Source organism: Aythya ferina, assembly GCF_964211825.1.
Source record: "Aythya ferina genome assembly, chromosome: 6".
NCBI classification, from domain to species: domain Eukaryota; kingdom Metazoa; phylum Chordata; class Aves; order Anseriformes; family Anatidae; genus Aythya; species Aythya ferina.
In genome coordinates this window covers 21,145,399-21,165,959 of record NC_140303.1, presented here as the reverse complement: position 1 = coordinate 21,165,959, position 20,561 = coordinate 21,145,399, and the positions used below count along the sequence as shown (strand labels likewise).

The 20,561-nt window shown below is 43.2% G+C and overlaps 1 protein-coding gene across 6 annotated transcripts in view; it reads right to left on the bottom strand.

Moving 5' to 3' along the window:
• Nucleotides 1-20,261, bottom strand: part of TLK1 (tousled like kinase 1) — a 68,045-nt gene extending 47,784 nt beyond the window's left edge. The window contains exons 1-3 of one of the 6 annotated variants that reach the window (XM_084524456.1): nt 12,252-13,304; nt 10,577-10,653; nt 10,291-10,436 (exon numbers count right to left, since the gene is read on the bottom strand). In XM_084524456.1, coding sequence (XP_084380582.1) covers nt 10,291-10,339 — 49 coding nt within the window. In that variant the 5' untranslated portion in view covers nt 10,340-10,436; nt 10,577-10,653; nt 12,252-13,304. Of the gene's footprint in view, nt 1-8,373; nt 8,482-10,290; nt 10,437-10,576; nt 11,693-12,251; nt 13,305-17,568; nt 17,933-19,330; nt 19,378-20,115 lie in introns of those variants that run through there. The other 5 variants (XM_084524457.1, XM_084524459.1, XM_084524458.1 and 2 more) reach the window with 5 other exon arrangements.
• Nucleotides 20,262-20,561: the final 300 nt, after the last annotated feature.

Below are 20,561 nucleotides of genomic sequence, written 5' to 3'. Positions count from 1 at the left end.
CTCGAAACAATGGCATGCCACATCTCATTCCAATCCTGTTCATTATGCAGAAGACAAGATTCAACACTTAATTTGACACAAGTCCTTACAATAGATAAGTCTTAGCCAGACTTTTCTTTATGCTACCTTTTCTTGCAGGAATTTGTCATAGAACATTTTTTTTCCCACTTTGCCCCTGAAATTACTACATCATTATTTTTGCATTTTTTTTCTTATCTTAATGATAGGAGTTGACAAGCACAGAATAATTTTTAACAATAAGATATAACATAGAACATTCAACATTGCACCCACCCAACCATTTCCCAAGCTTCTAATACAACTCCACTTGCACCACGTACAGGAAGCGTTAGCATAGCAAATAACGCTATGAGCAACAGAACCACGACAAGGTCCTTCCTGAGTCTGTTGAATAAAGTTTAGCTTGATGAACAAAGGGAAAACGACAACTGAAAGAACATACGGTGTATTACTAAATCTTGAAATCCTTTACCTTCGAATGGTCAAACCTCAACAGTGGTAAAGAGGCTACCTTTTGAAAATAGGTATCGCCATATTTTCCCCTCTCCTTTACAGTCCTTAACTAGAGAAAAACCGAATTCAACAGATCAGTTCATGGTCATATTAACAGAAGTACCTGCTGTGCCCAAAGAGCAGAACACTCCACTTGGACAAAGAACTTGCCCAAGATCCTTGTCCATGTCCAGTAATCTCTTCTAGACTTAAAAACAATATTGTGCTAGGGAAAAGCTGAGTGTATGTCCTGTGTTGAAACCCCAAATCTTTTCCCATCTTGAAGACCCTCCTGTATCAAACAAAACAGGCACTAAATAATAATATACTCCAAAGAAAAGTATTACCAGTGAATAACAACCCTCCTGGATATGTCCTACTTAAAAAGACTTACTCTGAACTCATACAACTAAGAGCTTAAATAGTAAAGTATCTGCTAAAAACAGACTTCCTGTGTTGTTGGCTACAATACTGTATGCAGAAAAAGACTGACGAAGAACTGAGCACTCTGAACATCTACAAACTAGGTTGGTGATATCCCAAATATGTTATTTACAGGGAATAGTATCTATTCTTTTGAAACTTGTTGCTATTTAATGTTGAGTGCTGTATTTTGCCATATTTTTTGAAATCCAGATTACTCACCTGCAATTGTTCTTTGGATTACTTTTGATTACCAAAAGTGATCAAAGAGCAGGTTCTGACTCAACAGGATGACTGATGGCTTTTGAACATCACTACCTTCTACCACTTCATAGTGAACTGTCAGATCCCGTGTATATCAAAGAAACAAGAAAGCTTAACAGTATTCACTGACCATTTTCTATTGGTCACAGCTGATGACAGTGATACCTGAGAGCAAGTTACCTGACTATTTCACTCTCGCTGTCCAAACTACTACTCTAAGCATTTAGTCCATTTAGAACAAATGCATGTGTTATTCAGTATCTGTACATCTTATCATAGAATCATAGAATCATAGAATATCCTGAGTTGGAAGGGACCCTTAAGGATCATCAAGTCCAACTCTCGACACCGCACAGGTCTACCCAAAAGTTCAGACCATGTGCCTAAGTTCACAGTCCAATCTCTTCTTAAATTCAGACAGGCTCGGTGCAGTGACCACTTCCCTGGGGAGCCTGTTCCAGTGTGCAACCACCCTCTCTGTGAAGAACCCCCTCCTGATGTCAAGCCTAAATTTCCCCTGCCTCAGCTTAACCCCGTTCCCGCGGGTCCTGTCACTAGTATCTTCAAGTATTTATCTTCAATAAAGCTCTTTTTTAATGACTGCATCTGAATATCTGCTACAGTGACAGAATAATCAGAAGTACAAAGCACTCATTTAAAGTGCTTTTAATAAAGTTTTGTTCAAGACAACTGTTTGGGCTGGCAGCAGCTGGGTAAGCAACTAGCACACCCTCCTGGCATTTCTGGTCATCTCTCAACACTATAATAATCTGTGACTGCATGAACATGATACTACACTTTCTAGAGTCTCCTTTAAAGCCTTAAGCAATCATCTCTAGGTTCCAGGCAACTTCCTCTTGGAAATGGAAAACTTCACTGTAAGGTCAAAAGCAGTAACTTTCATTTCTTTAGAGTTAATGACAACATTTTGGTTAAAGAAAAAAATACACTGAAGATATTGTTTCTATGGATGTATTCTATCAAGTTAGAAGAAAGATTAGAAGAAAATATGACAGCACCACTTAGGGTTTGTTGGTTTTGTTGTTCTTGTTGTTTAAGTCTTCTGGAGATGCTTGGTGAATCAAAAAGTTAAAAAGTCCACATACTGCCCCATAGGACAATAGAACAGTTTTGGTATATTGCACTGCAGTATATAAGTACACCAGTAAAGAAATAAACAATACACAGAGAAGTTTATGCATACTATTCCCCTATAAGTTAGAAAAAGCCTATTTGCATTTTACAGAAAGAGACTAAGGTTTTGGCCAAAGTTATGGTAAGACATCTGTGGCAGAAACACTAAAAGACTATTTCTAGGTAGCACACATCTGCCTTGAACACAACATTATGTCAAGAGAGAGAAAAAACAATACTGCCTGGGCCAAACACATGCAGGTGACATGCTGTCTGCCCGTCTCTACCAGCTCCCTTCTCATCTCTATGCAGAGGAATCTGCAGCAATTACTGCTGCTCCCAGACAGCGCTATAAAGGGTATCCAGACAGAAAGACAGAAGCAGAATTTGCCCTCTTCAGCTTCATTTGCAGCAAAAAAAACAGATGCTCCCTGTCCCCTTTGGGGAACAGGCAGCAGGCAGGGAGAAGCAAGCTGCAAGTTTATGGGTCGCTTGTTGGTAACACTGACTAACAGGTCACAGGATAACACGAGTTTTGTGATACACCAAAAAAGCGCATCACACGTTCAACAAAAGCTCACTTCTTTCCATCCCCCTCTATTTCTATGTTGAAAAGCACTAAAAGCCCGGAGCAGTCATGAAGAAGAAACATCTACCTAGAGAAATACTAGGAAGTACAGCACATTTCATTTGCTGCATTCAGTTATAAGGAAACAAACCAGGAGCCCTAAATGCTTGAGCCCATGAAATGGCTGTTCTGCAAGAATTTAAAATGGCACAGGCCTTTTGTACATATCAAAAATAAACAGCAGCTTCTGCTATCTAAGGAAGGAGTGGAAAGGAAGTTAAAAGCAGAGGTCACCTACCAAGCAGGAAGGGAGAGCAGTGCCCCTCCCCGCAGCATTTTTCTGCCTCTCTTGCTCACTCCACAGAAAAAGTGAGCCATGAAGGAACAAACAAACCACACACCTTTTCCCCAAATAAATTTGTCTGGAAGTTATCCATAGGGTAAAAAGGTGGCCATAAAAAACAATTTAATAGAATCTCATACTTCCCAGTTTCAACACAAGTCATCTGGTATTTGAAAGCTGTATCTGTGGCAATAGGAGCGTGTTTCAGTTGTTAATTCCCCAAACTTCCTAATCGCCTTACTTCCGTAGCTCCTACTACCACTTCTGCCCTTGTGATCTCCAAACTTCTCCGGCACGGTCACCTCCCCTCCCCTCACTGCTCCCACCTGCACTGCTACAGGCGAGCCTCACGCTGCTAGTGAGAAATCAAACAAGTCCTTCCAACTACATTCACCTATTTCTTTCATAACATTGGGATCGACCAATTTCAACCCCCATATACTTATGTATCAGGCTACAGTTTCACAGCAAACATGTAGAAAAGAAATTATCAAGCCTCTAAGATTAAAGAGGGACAGTCGACTCACCTCTGACTGTAACCACAAGCCTCATAAACCATTTTGGCTTTTCAGCAACGCTATTTTAAGAAAAATGGTCTTAACCTCACATCAACACTGTTAATTTTTCCTTTTGAAATACCTGTACAGCGCACAGCACATAAAACACTAGAAACTGAAACAAACAAAATTTACATCAAGAGTTTCGACAAGCTTGCTGAGAAAACAGCACGACACCAGGCAGCTCATGCAACGATGGCTCCGTCCCCCTGTGCTGAGTAAGGCCACGCCAACTGCGTGACTGATCGCTGTTTGTCTCTTGTAGGCACCCTGTCTAGAGGCTAGGTGGTGCTCAAAGAATCAGGCAACTAGATATGTTCCTCTTTTTCTGTTCTTTTCTTTTCCTTTATTTTTTCTTTTAATTTACTCAAGCAGCCGTCTCTAACTGACAAGAGAATCCAAGCTTTTGCCGAATACAGCAAGAAATTCACTTCCTCAATGCCCCTTGTAAGGAGGAGTGTCTCAGAACACAGCTCCAAATAAATTACATACATACACCAATACATTACTGACTACACCTACATTTTCCTAAGACCTTGCAGCATTACTTCCATCTTACAGAGATGAAAAAAAAAAGTCTAGTATGAAATCACACATGAATCAGTGAAAAATCAAGTTCAGGGCTAAAAGAAAAAATGTTTTAATTTCTAATTCAGCAACCACCCAGTTCACAGACAAAGAAACATCATATGTAATCATTTGTCAGAAATCTGGTTTTAGTCTTGCTCAGCATCATCATTAAAGAAATCTGCATTACAGCTGTTTCTCCTATCTAGTACTTTGCCTAATTTTAAACCAGCTTTCTTTTCTGCTATACTATCACTTTCATTCATTTAAGTTTTAGAACAAAGAAAGAAAGGATTCTCATTCTTTTCAGCACGGCTCTTTCCTGAGGACTGCCCATCTTGCATGCTGAATAAAGAACGGACCTCATGGAACAACGCCTGTGATCACTTGGATTAAGTTTTGTAACATCAGTGCAGCTAAAGCCCCAAGAACAACCAGGAGTTAGGAAAGAGCAGCTCTTAGTCTTCGATGTGGCAAATAAAACATACATATTCAAGACACTAGTAAAAACGTGTAATTAATAACATCCACCATGTAGAAAGACCTGAAAACACAGCTGCATAGTACTTGTAGCACTACAGAACTAACCGCACTTACTTTAAAGGATGATGTCATTACACTGGCTTCTGAGGACCACAGCAAGTATAACTTAAGAACAAGTGTGACCCAAGCTCTTCTCCCCAGCCAACAAGAGAGAAAGCAGGAGTTCTCCTTCACAGAGCTCAGGAGTTCTCCTTCACAGAGCTCAGGCAAGGGAGGACCACGAAGATCCTCGGATGGCTGAAGTAAGCTTCCCAGAGCCTCCTCCTTACAGGTGACTTGACAGAGACAGACCAGTTTGTGCTACCAGGAGCAAATGGCTGGTGAATTGGGATACATTTCACCCAGCATATGTTTAACCCTTCTGGTTCTACAACCCTGATGCTGGAGGTAACTACACCCCAAGTTGACCGCATCAAGGATACTTTAAAAAACAGAATGAATCCAGCATTAAGTCTGCAACAGACTGGGAGAGGAGGCAGGGCCACGCCAGGCACACCCTGACAGCCCCAGCAGGCCAGCGCCTGCGCGTACAGGCACTGGGCACCCCTCACACACCCGTTCCCTTCCCTGGCAACATGGCCTCAGAGAGGAAAAGTCTGAGGATGACTAAACTTTAACAGTGAGTGAAATTCACTAACCCCAAACCCATCAGGAGCAAGAAAGTTTCATTGGCAGTGTTCTGGGGATGAGGGTAGGCAAGCCAGCAGCAGCCTGTGCCATCCCACCTGGCACCCGCATAGCACCAGCACCAGGGGCACCGCTGCGCCGAAACGCTCAGGCAAATTTCTGAGTGTGGGGGGCACGTGCTGACGCAAGTGACTGAGTACGCTGTGCAGGTCTGGGTAGAACTTAAAATAAAAAAATAACACAGCAGTTGAGTCTCTGATGACACTAATTTCAATCCTTAACAGCTACTCACACTACGTATTCTGCTAGTTACTTGAATCACTGATTCAGTCTTCGCTTACTACTTTCACGTAAGATAGTTTTCTGATTACAAGCTAACATTATTAGTTGTGCTAACAATTATTTATCAAATGGGAGAATTCCTACTAGAAATGTTTTATTTTTGTCAGGAACACTCTTCCACACACCTCCGCACAGCTGGATGCAGAAACCAGTAGATTCAACCAGTCAATGGATGTAACAAAAAGCAATCGTAATGACCTGTCTTAACTTGAAGTCTAAAAAACCACACGGAATTTCCATTATTAAAGACTGAAATGCTAAGAGGATCTGTTATTGCCAAAAAAAACACAAACCTCCATTTGGACCTCTATCCGCTATGACCTTAGAAGTGTGTTTCATCTTCTGCTGGGCGGCACGCTGCAGGACGCTGGGGAGAAGCTCCTGGGAGGCCCTCCCCCTGAAGCCGCGTGTCCCCGAGCGTCCCCTCAGGTTGTGCCTGAGTGCTGGGTGTGCTGTGCTGGTGGTGCCGCTGCCGCAGCAGCCACCTCTTCCCTTTGCAAAGCAAAGTCCTCCTGGCAAAACCAGCACAGAGGCAGCTTCTGCTCCTCAGCCATCACGGTATGGGACAAATACGAAGGCCGAGCACGCGGTTGTCAGTTCAAAGAGGAAAATTAAAGTTCACAGAAGCTGAGAGGAAGCAGAGCAAGCTGATGGCACAGGAGGTCACGCTTGTGGCCAAGTGCTGTTAAGAAAGGGAAACCAGTGGTGGGAAGGCACAGCCTCAGGGACCCAGCTGGGGAAAGCGTGTCACTCTCTGTGCAGAGTGGGACGCGGGTGCACCAGCAGCACACAGGCAGATCCTGCACCTTCTGGCAGAGTCCCTGATATTGTTGCCTGACACCCTGCCTTCCTTCGGTATGACGGAACCGATGGTACACCAATGATGATCACAACAACATGACAGCCGGCACAGTCCCCCTCTCCCTCTCTTTTTGGTATAAACAAATGAAGAAGGAAGATTTAAGAAAAACGCTGGGAAGGTGGTGTCAGATGCTGGCAGGGACCAGTGCCTGTTATTTGCGCTTCTCTAGAACAGCAAAACAAGCAAAGGGCTCAGAGAACAGCACGCTGTGATTTAGTCAGGAGAACAAATCAGGTCAGCTTTCAATCATACAACACAAGGAAAAAAATCACTATTAAGGTCATTTACTGGAAACTGTTTTGCCATCACAGCTTCAATATTTCGTTCCCAAATTAAGATATATGTTGCAAAGATAACAAGTGGACAAAAAAAAAAAACAACACAAGAAATATAATACTAATGTAATATACAAACAGACAATATTTTTCTTTCAGCTTGACATGTTTTTATTCCTCTGGTCGAAAGCAAACAGCAATCTATAAAAAACTAAAACTCAAGTACAGTAAAACTAGTACTATTAATCTAGCAACCAAATTTTGTATTATCTGCAACACTCACCAGCAGGTTTAGCAAAATGGTGTATTTGAAATCACAAAACAAGTTTTGAAGAAGTACATAATAAGAGACAACATGATTTTAGAACATTCTTACTAGAAAGTGACCAAAGTTCGAGTAAGCTTGATGTGTTCATGAGACTGCTATGGCGGATGGAGAGTCCTAACAACAACAGGATTCCAAATGACCAAACAGCTCATGGAGACTTCACACACGTATTTTGTGTACACAAAAAAGCAAGTGTGTGCATGCATGATGCATAAAATTGACTGTTCCTTAATATTAACCACTTGGATGCTCTGGATGTGACAGCATAGGCCTGAAAAAAAGTATGGATGCGGAATACAAAATACCATCTGACAATGTAGCAAAGACAATGGTATACTGGTGTTATCCATCTTAGGCATTATTAGCATCATAATCATTTAATAATACCATTTAATTAAAAAATGTAACATGCAATCAGATTATACAAGTTGAGATAAATCAAACAAACAGTTTGATTTCAAACTCATAAAATAACATGCACAGAAAAAAAAGTGCTTTTTTGGCATTTAATTTAAAAATTCTAAACCCTTATCTTCAGGAATTACTTCTATTGGCACCCTATATTAATGTTAAAATACAAAAATCCAACTCCTTAAGGTGGCCTTCAAAATACTAAATACAAAGGTACTATAATAACGATTTCTCCACTTTATTCAAAGTTAGATCTTGTGGATAACTTGCAAGATAACTTTTTTAATACAGTTCAGTACCATGAATAGACCTACTGAAACTAAAGCTTAACACTAATATTCAAAAAGTTTCTAAAATATCTACCAAAGACACACCAACCACTCCCCAGAATACACCCTGCTCAAGGAATAACTGACTTGCAAAAGAAACTTAAAAAAAAAAAAAAAAGGCAAAACAAAGCAAAACCCTAGTGATAAGTACTAATCAACCCATTTCAATAAAATAATCCATAACCACCAACACCAAAACTAAACCCAAAAAACAACTTAATGAAGGCACATCACCTATACCACCGCCATCATCACGATTATCCTCTCACTACAGTACAGGCTCTCACCTCACTGGTGAAGGGCACACACCAGGGGTAAAATGGCTGGGAAAAGAAAGTAGGACACTTTCCTGGATACACCTTAAATAAGTGAAAGCACACAGAAGGGATTCTTTCCTGAAAAAAATAATTAGACAAAATCTTGAGAAAGCAAAGATGCATTTTAAAGCATTTTGATCTTTTCTCTCCCATAAAATCTAAGTTTCTACTATCTACTAAAGACTTGTCATAACCCACATCTCTTGTGAAAATACTGAGAAGACTATCCTTTTGCAGAGTTCTAATAAATACACATACTTAGCACAATCTCCTTGTTTTGAGCCTTCTAGAATGACCCACTTTGGTTTAAGCAGCATTGTTTTGATGCTTTCAATATGTTTTGCTGTGTGTTTTTTCTGTTTTTGTTCCCCCTTTTATTGCACACATGAAGAAAGCTGAGCTGGTACTTCATCATGCTGAACTTCTCCCACTCCTTCCTGCATTTACCTTTCATGAAAGGCTAAAGCTTAGAGTTTGACTGAATTTTCATTTGAAAAAATATATATATTTTTAAATAAATACAGAAGTGAGCAAGGTTTAGGACAGAATGATTGAAGTTCTTTTTCTGAGAACAAGATGGTAAAAAACAAGTATGACTAGAAGATCAATGTGCACTGGTTATAAAGTTAATTTAAGGAATGTGCTAGCAATGACACTATGCTATGTGACAAATGCATTACTGTATTTCCAACTGATTTAAGCACATTTTACACCACCTCGTTTCCAATAAATTTCCTCTTTAAATGCTTTATTTCACAACTCTTTCATACACTAAAGATATGCTTGGACTTCGTATGTTTTCTTATTCAATTAATTCTCAGTGACCAATGCACAGAAAGGATTGGATTATCAGAAGATCCAAGTGGAGATTTTATGGTCTTTGGGAATGATCTTAAAAAGGCCAATCACTACAGAACACAAGGTATTATAAATAAGCAATTAATCTCATTAATATATGTAGCATTTTGATACAATTACTCCAATGAAAAGTTATCCTAAATAAGGGACATCATACTGCAATACGCACAACGCTGAATGGAAAGAAAGCGGTTACTTGAAACATATTTCTTCATTGAACAGCATATAACGTTGAACACTATCTTCCCAATACCGTATTTGAACTAAGACAAAACGTGATTATTTTCTACCAAGCCACAAAGTTTAGTTCAAAGGACATCAGCTGTAGGATTAGTTGCCATCAAATAATTCTGCCATTCCTCTTCAGATAAGGCATAAAAGGAAGGCAAAAGAAAAGTATGGGGAACATTATGAAAGATACCAAAGAATTTTTACTTTGAAAAAATTTCAGAACTTCTGTAACATCTTTTTATACAACTTTTAATATAACTGTTAAAAACAGATCATTACCCATCAGGACTAGAAGCATTTGCTAATAAAGACCTCCAGCAACCAAAATAAAATTACACTTTCTAAACAATTGCTTTAGTTATAATTCTCTGTAAGTTCATTTTAAAAGACATGGTTCTACTAATGTTAAAGCATATTATTAATAACATGGGGATTTTGTTTTCAATTGTTTTATAATAAATACACCAACTTATTAAAGGATGCTTCTTCTCCCATCACCTTCACTAGGAATAAACTAAGAAATAAAGACTGAAATCTCCCTGGGGACCCAAATAGCTACAAAAAGGGTATTAGGGCACAAAACCAACCGACCAACCAACCAAAAAAAATAACCAACCAAACAAAAAACACCTGCAAACGTTGGCTGAAACACAGCTGCAAAGTTTAAGACAAAACTGTGGAACTGATGGGAATGCAGTATTAACTACAAAGCAGCATTTATCAAATGCAGGTATACAGTGCACAGGCCTATTCAGTCTTAGCCACAGGGGTGCAAGAAAGACATACTAGAAATCTTACTTGTGGCATCACCTGAGTCTGTCTCCCTACAAACAAGAGCTCCCATCATTCAGTGGTGGAAGAAGAAACAGGAAATGCCTCTGTTATTATATTCAGGTGATCCCAAGAGCATCAGAAACTCATTGAGTGAAGTCCAGGACCATGATCTGAATTATATTATTTCAGACATATACAAGTTAAAAAAAAAAAAAAAAAAAAAAAAAAAAAAGAACATTTACTTGCACGTTTAACATTACTTTCCAATTTATTGCTCTTATACATATCATTCAAAAGGTCTATGACTTACCAAAAAATAAATAAAGCGTAAGCTACCAGAATCCACAGCTGCAGGACACGGTGCTTGAAGCATCTACATGTTATGAGCTGAGGGTACAGGCATAAAACTAGGTAAGTATCTAAAAGGTTAGGCGTACATGGTATCATACAATAGATCTCTCTCTAAAGGCATCAAGATTTCCTGCTCTTCCTCAAAAGAGACATTTTGCTTCATTTTCTCTTACAGGTATAGCTGTATTAGAAGTCCAAAGAAAGGGAATGCAGTACTTGCAAATCTCCAAGTAATTACAGTCAGGCTTCATTTCCTCTAAAAGGCACTCTGGAATTTCTTGCCACCATCCCAATCTCTTAAACCCTGAAGTACGGAGTGCTTTGTTCATAAGGACATTACAAAGCACAGCGGCCTTTAAGTTTCCACCCACTTAAAGCTGTGCAGATATGATGAGGCAAGAGCCATTTCTTAATGCTCCTGCTGCTACCTCTCAGCAAGTGGAGGCAGCCTGGGGGAATACCGACCATCTCCCTTGATGTTCAGTTTCACATAAAAGCTCCTGTAAATGAAGTTCCGTATTCCAAAGCTACCAGATTCCCATCACAGTCTTGTAATCATCTAACCACCCCTAACTTTCATTCCAAATCTTTTGAGGATACTTGTCAGCCTCAGAGCCTCCCCACCTAAAGTTAAGAAGGCCTTTGGAGTATAGGATGTGTTACTTTTCTTATTTCTGTATTTTAAAAATAACCCCTGGTGTTAAACATTTCAGCTTAATTTTGAATGGTAATTTATGGTGAGGCTTCATGTTTATGACCTATTAAATTCACACAGGTGAAAAACACATGTGAAGAGCATAAACCTTATTGCTGTGACGGTGACAGCACCACGCTGCTGAAAGGTGCCCACACGCAGCCCGGACGGGAGGGCCAAAGCCCTGAGCAACCTAGGCCTGCAGCCGCTCCTGCTGTTTTCACCTGCTCAGCTCCTTCAGTTCAGCAGCCAGTTCGCTCAGAACCAAAAGAGCAACCGACAATTCGGGAAGCAGAAGTCTTGATTTCTCTCCCAAACAAAGGAACGGCGACTGGGTATGATCAGTTAACTTGAAATCTTGAAAGGCGCAGTGGCCAGAAACAACTAACTCATTTCACAAACTACAGACGATTCCACTTCTGTTTAATCTGCTTTAAACGCAAAACGCACTCGGATGTGTTTGTTTCTTCTTACGTATCTAGCACAATTAGGATTTGTTTTATTTAGCTAATAAAGTTAGCTAAAAGCTATCTAAAGCATAGGGAATTATGTTTCTTAAACACCAAGAATCTAGGCTGCGTTACCACTTAAGTAAACACATATAGATGCGCCCCCCCCCCCGCCTAGCAAGAAGCGTGATCAAATTAGACCAATTAGAATCAACTTTTCTTTGGGAAAAATAATTAAGCACAAATGCAAATAAAATTAAAAACAATTATTTAATCAGGATTTCCTGCTTGCTGATTTAAGCCATGATTAAAATTAGTAATATAATCACTGATTTCAGTCAACCCTCCCAGCGCGGACCCACCCCAGCAGCCGCCCACCATCAGCCTCCAGCACGCCCAGCCCCAGCCGAGCCCTCCTGCCCTTGCTCCTGGGGCACACTTGGGCTGCTCTTCTTTTAAAGCTTTCAAACACTCACGTTTTTGCCACCTACCGCGTCTGCCCCTGGGAACGGCTGGTTGCCCCGGTTTTCCCGCTGGCATCTTCTGAAGCTCTGCTTGGGAAGGAAAGAAAGGAGGAAGACCTCCAGCAAGAGGCTCCTCAGGAAGGACACAGAACCTGGGCTTCTACCCCAAACTGAGTACCTCAATATGGACTGAGTCAAGACGAAAGGACATGGATCCAAAATACTTTCTGATGCTCACTAGCCCTTCTCCACTGCTGCAGAACTCAGTCCTTAAACACTGAAGACAGAAGTGCAGTGCCCGTCCCTTGCTATCTTTAGCAACCATTAGAAGTTTTTCAGTTACAAGCCCACCCGAGAAAACAGACTGTATTTTGAAGGCCAGTTTCTGTTTAACGGCTACCCTTGAGTCACCATCGGGACCTCCATGGAACTGCCCCACCAACACATTCTAAACAGAAAAGAAAAAGTAATTATTTTTCTTCCCCTACCCAACTTTAATTTCTACTTAGAGCAATCCAGCAACCCTAATTTCCCTCTTCCTCTTCCACAGCCAAAACACACCAAGCCAATGAAAAAGAAGCTCATAAAGACTGTAAAGACAAAACTTTTTCCCTGGTATACTTTTAGGTTTTAGTGGAGCCACAGTTCAGGAAATATTCTACTTCATAAACATATAGTATTTACTAAGTTCAACTCCAGCATTTACTTGTGCAAAAATTTCAGCGTGGGGGCAATATTTTTAGTGTTGGAGTAATCTGGATCAGGAACAAGTAGTACTTCAAAATGCCACCTTCAGTCAAACACACACAAAGTAGAGACAACTATTTAAGCCAGTCATGTCTCCATAATCTCCTTTCTTCAGGTAGTAAAACAGAGCTCACTGACCATGGACATACAACAGTCTTTTCCAGGAGCACTTAAAATAGTATTTTACAACCATTTAGAAGAAAATCCAAGGTAGTAACAACAATAACTGCAGAACAAAATTATTACAAAGAAGCAAGCTTATTTCAGCTTGCTAAAGAAAAATTTTACTTGCTGAAAAAAAATACAGAAAAAAATCAGAGAAATAACATGCTTCTTATCTGAATGGAGGTAATAACAAATAAATACAGCCTATCCTTAAAGATATCGATTCTCTCTCCATTTAAAATGGAATAGGTTAATGGGAAACTCCATTCTAGGCAAGTTAAAACAGAACTAAAACAAAACAATCACACAAACATTAATTTGCTTTATTCTCTGCAACACTTGCCTTTCAGAAAACCAGATTCAAACAAGTGCCCATATTAAAAAGGTCTTTTTCCACTTCTCACTTGGGTACACTATAAAATCTCGTAAGAATTTGGCATTAGCTCAGTGTAAGAAACACATCTGCAACAGAAACAGCAGTAATATCACAAGCTAGAATCTGTGCATTACCAGTGGAACAACATTAAGCCTTACACAACACCTGCTGTAGCCAGCCTAAATACGATTGATGTGTTTATGCCATGTAGATATACACCCATCACCTTCAACAGCAAATGCTCCCATTCTTCTTTATTCCCACATTTACCGGCCAAATCCGTAAGATTCTCAAAGCTCTACATCTACAATTAAACAGTAAGAAATGGCAATAAACAAACTTACTGAGAGCTTACTGGTTAAGGAAATAAAACAGTTGAGTTTTTACACTATAAAAAACAAAAACAAAAAAACATGCAAGTTTTAATATAATAAGGTAGGTTTCATGCACATGTACTAACACAATATCACTATATGAAGCACTTGTGACACAAACCCATACCTACAAACATTTGCTAAGCTGGAAACTTGAAGAACAAAAACCTGTATGTCTATGCTCAGATGGACAACTACCATCGTATTTTAGGTAACAATGAATACAAATACTATACATTAATCAAATTAAGAAATAATTATCACCAAAGTTCGCTACACATACAACATTAGTCCTTCAAACAGTGCTTAATAAATAATGAGGTTATTTACCCTGTTGTCATCATACGTTAACTTGGGTTCAAATTCTAAAAGTGCACCTTCACGTTCCTGCCATGGCAATTCAGAGATGTGTTTGGTGGTGTTCTGCTTTTAACAGCAGTCTTCAGAGTCAGAAGCACACAAAACAACCTGCAAAGCTCCATGCCTGACTACCAGTCACTGGGGCTCTGCCTCAGCCCCTGAAGAGGAACTATTCCAAGATACTCACACATCCCTCCCCAGACTTCTTCCCTCTGCCTTGTCATCCCCCATTTACAAAACAGCGCTCTTCAACTCACCAGTTTGGTCTCCTTATGGGCACTCTCCTTATAGGCAGCCACAAAGGAGTCAACAGTCAAGAAACTTATGTGGCACGAGATCTAGCTATACGATCACATATGTTATTTAAAATAACAAACAGTTATCGTAAATTCCCTATAGCCCATATTGTATGGCTTTTGAACAAGAGACCAAATATACCACATATAAGTTACTGGCATATAAAATAATTGATATAACTATGGGAATTTAGATACTGAATGGAGAGGGAAACATGAGATAGTTCTGGTATAGTAAAAGTGTATGGCTACCATTGTACTTAAGTCCAGTTCAGTATTTTCATTTTGAAACCCCAAAAACCTAAGTCAAATCCGCATAGCTATGCCATGATGCCCCTGTAAGTCAAGACATGAGAAGATAACACCTGATGAATTATAATGAAGTATTGCTACAATATTGTAACACACTTCAGAAGAGATTAATTATTTTTTTTAATTTCACCCTGTATTTCCTAAGTAGTTCCTTTTCAATACTGACAAGGTACTATATTTACAATTAAAAAACAAAACAACAACAATAATTAAAAAAAACACATCTTTGGGTGACAGTTTTATATATGTCAGAGGTTTGTTTGTTTCTGCTTTCTCAATATTAGTGGCTCAAAGAATGCTTTCAGGACTTCCTAAATCAGGGTGCTGGGGGTTTCTGTTCTCAATAAATTTTTAGAAGATGGTGAGAGCCATGCGAGCAGGTACCAAGTCCTCACAGCAGTGAGGCCTGTGTTCCTGAGGTCAAGGAGTGGGGCTGGGTCCCACAGATCCAACAGCAAGACCAGGACCAGGCCCCAGACCCAGCGAGAGCATGGCTCAGAGCTCGCCCAGGCTTACGGCCTCACACACCGCTTCCGACATGTCCGTGACCTCCGGCAGCACCGCAAGGGCTCATCAGTCCAGACCACGTGGGCACACAAACTCCTATGAACACACCACACTGCGTTTCAAACATTGTGAGCTCCTTAGTTCGGTCTGCCATGATTCTTGCATGCACACAAGCCAGTGTCTGTGAACGCACTGACATGCCCCTATTTGATGGCCTATTGCTTTCATGCATGATGCTTCACTGTAAAATACATGTATATGAATGAAGTAAGGTGTGCTGCTAACATCCTGCCAGTTTAAACAGAAATTGTAGATCCAAGCACTGCTGATAGCCTACACCGATTCTCAAGCATAACTATCTACCTCTGCCACATAATCATCACAACACAGGAACACTATGCAAATAAAGTACATTATAATACCAAGCACATACCAGGGCTATCATTACTCTGTAACCCCTGAATCTGAACTACACGATGTAAACCATCGGGCCCAGGAAAATCCAACTGCATGAGTTGTGAGAAAAAAGTAAAAATCATCATCGTCACCTTAAAAAATTAATTTCACAACACTGTTTTTCCATGCCTAGATAACACACTCAATGAATGCCGGTTTTCTTTAGAATAAATAACATATATAAATTATACATAAATACAAATATATATATATATGTATATGCATGTAATACTGCAATAATCATTTCAGGCTTGTATGCCAGGCATCTGAAATATATTCAAAAATACCTCACATATGCACCCTATATGAATATTATATGCACACTCATTCATAACAAGCATTGCGACAGTGATGAAACCTACTCTCCATAAAGTTAAAATCAACTGCATATTCAGCTGGCGGTGGCTGCTTTTGAGAGCATCAGCTTTCGAGAGCACAGGAGCACAAAATGCCTGCCACTTTACTCAGCATCTTTAACATATACGGTAATCCCTCTCCAGGTACTTTCTAGAGCATTTCATGTCAATCTACCTGGAGGAGCGTGTGCAGAAGTGACAGAGAGTGACACAAATCTGACAACTACTGGCATGGAAAATGGAGAACCACGTCCTACATTACGCGTTTTCAGGATAGCAGATCCCCGTTACCAAGTCCTTAAATTGCTTATCAACAACAACAACAACAAAAGCTACAGGAAGACTTGAAAAACAAAGACTCCCCCTTCTCGCTATCATTTCTATTTAAAGTTAGCAAGTTTCCTGCTTAGGCAGCGACATTTTGCAGACGCTAGAAGAAAAGCTATACGGAATTCGTTAAACCGGGGCAAATCGAGTAAAATTATACAACTGTTTAGTATGCAAGTATCTGTGTATAAAAGTTCTCCTCCGCCACCAGCCGACATTCAGCAAGTAGTTATTTTAGCTGAAAGCTCCGAGCCGTTCACCAGCTGTATAACTGCTACATCTTGTGGCAATCCATCTCAATGCACGGAGGAAAAAACAGACAATAAGCGAAACGGAATAGAAAGGGGACTTGTTTGCTCGTAACCTTCATACAGATATTCCCTGCAAACACCCACAACACCCCGCTCTGGCTGTCGGTGTAACACAAGAGGGGAGGAGCAGGGGAGGGAGGAGAAAAATATTATCATCTAAGACGTGATGGAGGAAAGGAGAAAGTTGCAGTCATTCCGTGGTGGCCGTAAGGTGCCCTGTCACCTCGGGCCGCAAAAGCAGCCGCTCCCGAGGGCGTCTTCGTGCTAGGGACAAACGCTGCGATTTCGGTCCCTCTCTCTGCCCCACCTCCATGCTGCCAAAAGTGCCCGACTCCTTCCATCCAGCAACAACGGCCGCATCCACCAGCACCTCCGGCGCGCCGCTGGAGGAGGAGGAGGAGGAGGATAAGGAGGAGGAGGAGGAGGGGAAGCCGCTGTCGGGGAGGACGCGGCGAGCGGCCGCCCGAGGAGAGCCGCCGCGGGAGCAGAGGCGAGCGCCCGCCGCGGGAGGACGGCCGGGAGCGGAGCCGGCCGCAGGGGCACCGAGGAGGCGCCGAGGAGCAGCGGCGGCGGCGGGCGGGGGCGGCGCGGCCCCGCTCGCCCGAGGCTCCCCGCGGCGCCGCCGGGCCCAGGGCTGACCCCGCGCCGCCGCCGCCGCCGCCTCTCCCCGCCAGCCCGGGACCGGCCTCCGGCGGCGGTCGCCGGGCCCCTCCCCGAGGGCCGGGCCCCCCGCGCAGCCCCGCGGCGCGCCGGTTACCTTCCTTGGGCGGCCTGCCGGGCGGCGCGCCGTGGAGCTGGGAGGCCGCCGCCGCCGCGGAGCAGCCCTGCAGGCTCGGTGGGGACGTGGAGAGCCGGGACCAAGATGGCGGCCCCTCCAAACTTCCACTGCTACTTTGGACACTCATCAAGCTACTTTCCTGGAGCCCGGCAGCCGCCGGGGGCGGCGGGGGAGGCGGCGCGGCGGGGGGACACCCAGCGCCGCGCTCATGGCCGGGGGGCCGGCCCGACACCGGCGCGACGAGGCCGCCGGCGGGGCGAGGGCTCCGGAGGCAGGCGGGGCGCGGGAGGGACGGGGCGCGGGGCCGGCGCAACCTGCCCGCACCTCTGCACTGCGTCGCCGCCGCCGCCGCCGAGCAGCCGCCTGTGTGCGAGCCTAACCTTCCCCGCCGCCGCCGCCGCCGGGGAGGGGAGGGGAGGGCGCAGGCGGGGAGGGGTCATGCGCAAACACGAGCGCTGCCGAGCGAGCGCCGCGCTCCGCCGGCGCCCAGCCGAGCCGCGCCGAGCCCAGCCCAGCCCCAGCCGCCCAGCGAGCGGCGCCCCCCGCGCACGCACCTGCCCCGGCCCGGCCCCAGGCGGCCGCTCGGCCCCGGCCCCGCCGCCCCCGCCCCCGGCCGCCGCCCCCGCTGCGGCGCGCACCGCGGGCGCTGCCCCCCGTGCCTGCGGCGCCGGGGCCGGGGCCGGCTCCCCCGAGGCCGCGCCGCTCATGCCGCCGGGGCGCGGAGCCGAGAGCCCGGCCCGCGGGCGCCGCCGGCAGGGAGCGCCGCTCCTCGGCGCGGGGCGGGCACGCGGAGTCCGCGCCCGGGGAGCCGGCGGCAGCGGCGAGAAGCGGGGGCCGCGGGGAGCAGCAGCAGCAGCAGGAGCAGGGGGAGGCGCCGCTCGCGCATCGCCCCCGCCCGGCCCGGCCCTGCCACCCGCACCCCTGCCCGCAGGACGGCTGCGGGGCGGGCGGAGCTGCGCCGGAGCCCCGCGCTCACCGCTTCCTTCCCCACAAGTAACGGCGTTTTGAGCGGGCATGGGAGAGGCGTGATAAAGTCAGGGCTGGAACAAAGCCTTTTAACTGCCGAGTGCAACTTGTGCACGGAACTGGCTTTGAGTACTTCGAAGTGTCCCAGCGCGCAGATTTATTGCGTTCTGCATACAGCGTAAGTATCTGCATCTGCTGGACACGGCACTCGTGGTGCGGTGCCATGTGGAGACATCCTGGCCCTCCACTCAGCCGCCTGCCTTCCCCTCTGTTCGAGAACAACAAGCACGGATCACTAGCGGGGGGTTGCAGATCCCTGCACAAGGCAGATACTACCTTTTTTTTTTTTCTCTTCCTTAGTGGCATCTGTCAAATTATCTAAGATCTTCACCTCCCACAAGTATACAGCATAACTGCAAGTTTCTTAGCAATTTGGTATTAACCTGAAGTAAAAATTAGTACGTTTACTTGCTAAGCAAGTCTGTTCCAGGACATATACTTAGCAACAGCTATACTTTTTTTGTGGGTATGGCGAAGTGATCTAATACTTCAACCGTGACTTGCTTCTTAACAGCTTGATACAGGACTTCTCAGGCTTCACCTAAGCAAATTACGCCAGGAAATGGCTAGTACTTAGACATGAAGTAAAGCCATGCTAGTTCACTCTGACTGCAATATTAATATTTATCAGTTAGCATAGAAATTTCTTGCAAGGTTAAAACCAAAACATACTCATGATCCCCCAGTCCATACCATAGCATAAGTGAACGTGTACCTCATTTCCTGAGGAGTACATCCTGCTCTAGCGTGCCATTGTTAAATCTGCCAAGTAAGAAACAGTCAGTTAAATAAATATAACAAAGTCACTGAGCTTATTTGCATCACTTAACACAAAGCCCGCTACCTTTACAAAAGCAGACATAACAAGCATTCTTTCTGCCCCTTTTGCTTTGCAGAAATGGGTACCAGTCCCAAAATGCAGCTTGAGGTCTACTGCGTTCTGTAGATTTGGGATCTAGTTTTCATAATACAGAACAGTATCTCTTGTTTTTCTGAGCTGTTGATGAAGATCGAAAGCGGAGCATGAATTATATGGACTATCTCCAGATAAGGTGATCTGCTTGACTTTAAAATGCATGGAGCTGACATATTTCCCCTTCATATTTCACAGAAAACCTACTTTCTTAATGTGTCTTAACACAGATTTTAGGTATCCCTTTACTTGTAAAGCCACATTGCTTCAGTGCTATCACTTAAATGATACCTTTTAGATTTTTCCAAACATACTCTAAAATACTTACCATATTATATAGCATCATAAACATGCATAATGCTTCTCAGTCACTGGCAATACTCTGCCTTCATTTTGCAGTAAAACTTTATGGTCCAGTGGCCCGATGGATAACCTCTCACAGTGGAGAGCAGTCAGCTCTGTGTTACCCACCCAAAATATTGAAAACCAACTCTAGCCCTAATAGTACTGAAGAAGTATTACACATTCTTTTATATTTTTTTTTAAATAATAAATATATGATTTTTATATTCAGTCTTTTTCCTTACCTTCTAGTGTTCAGGAGTGGGATAGCCTGCTATCATGATTCCCTGTGATACGCAGGAAACGCCACATATCATTGACATCCAGCATAACCTGAGGCAGTAGAAATGGGGAAATCCCTGTTCAGTGGGATTGCACTGAATAGAAATGAAGAAGGTGCCACATACCTGCCTGCATACAAGGAAAAGCTTGATTCCAAGCTAAGGCCGAGGAATCTCATTTAGTTTTGCTGTGTGAGAAAGAAGGACCTCAAAATCCAAATAAGAACAGAAAGGAGTGAAATAGCCTGTGTGCTATTTCTCCCTTGAAAGTATGTCAAGTGGAAGTTAGCAACGGTTTATCACAGTAACAGCCCTCGTATCAAGGACAGCTGAAGAACAGAAAAACATTTTGAAATTTTATTATTCCAAAGATAAAAAAAAAAAGCCAAGCAACACAAATCCTGAAACAC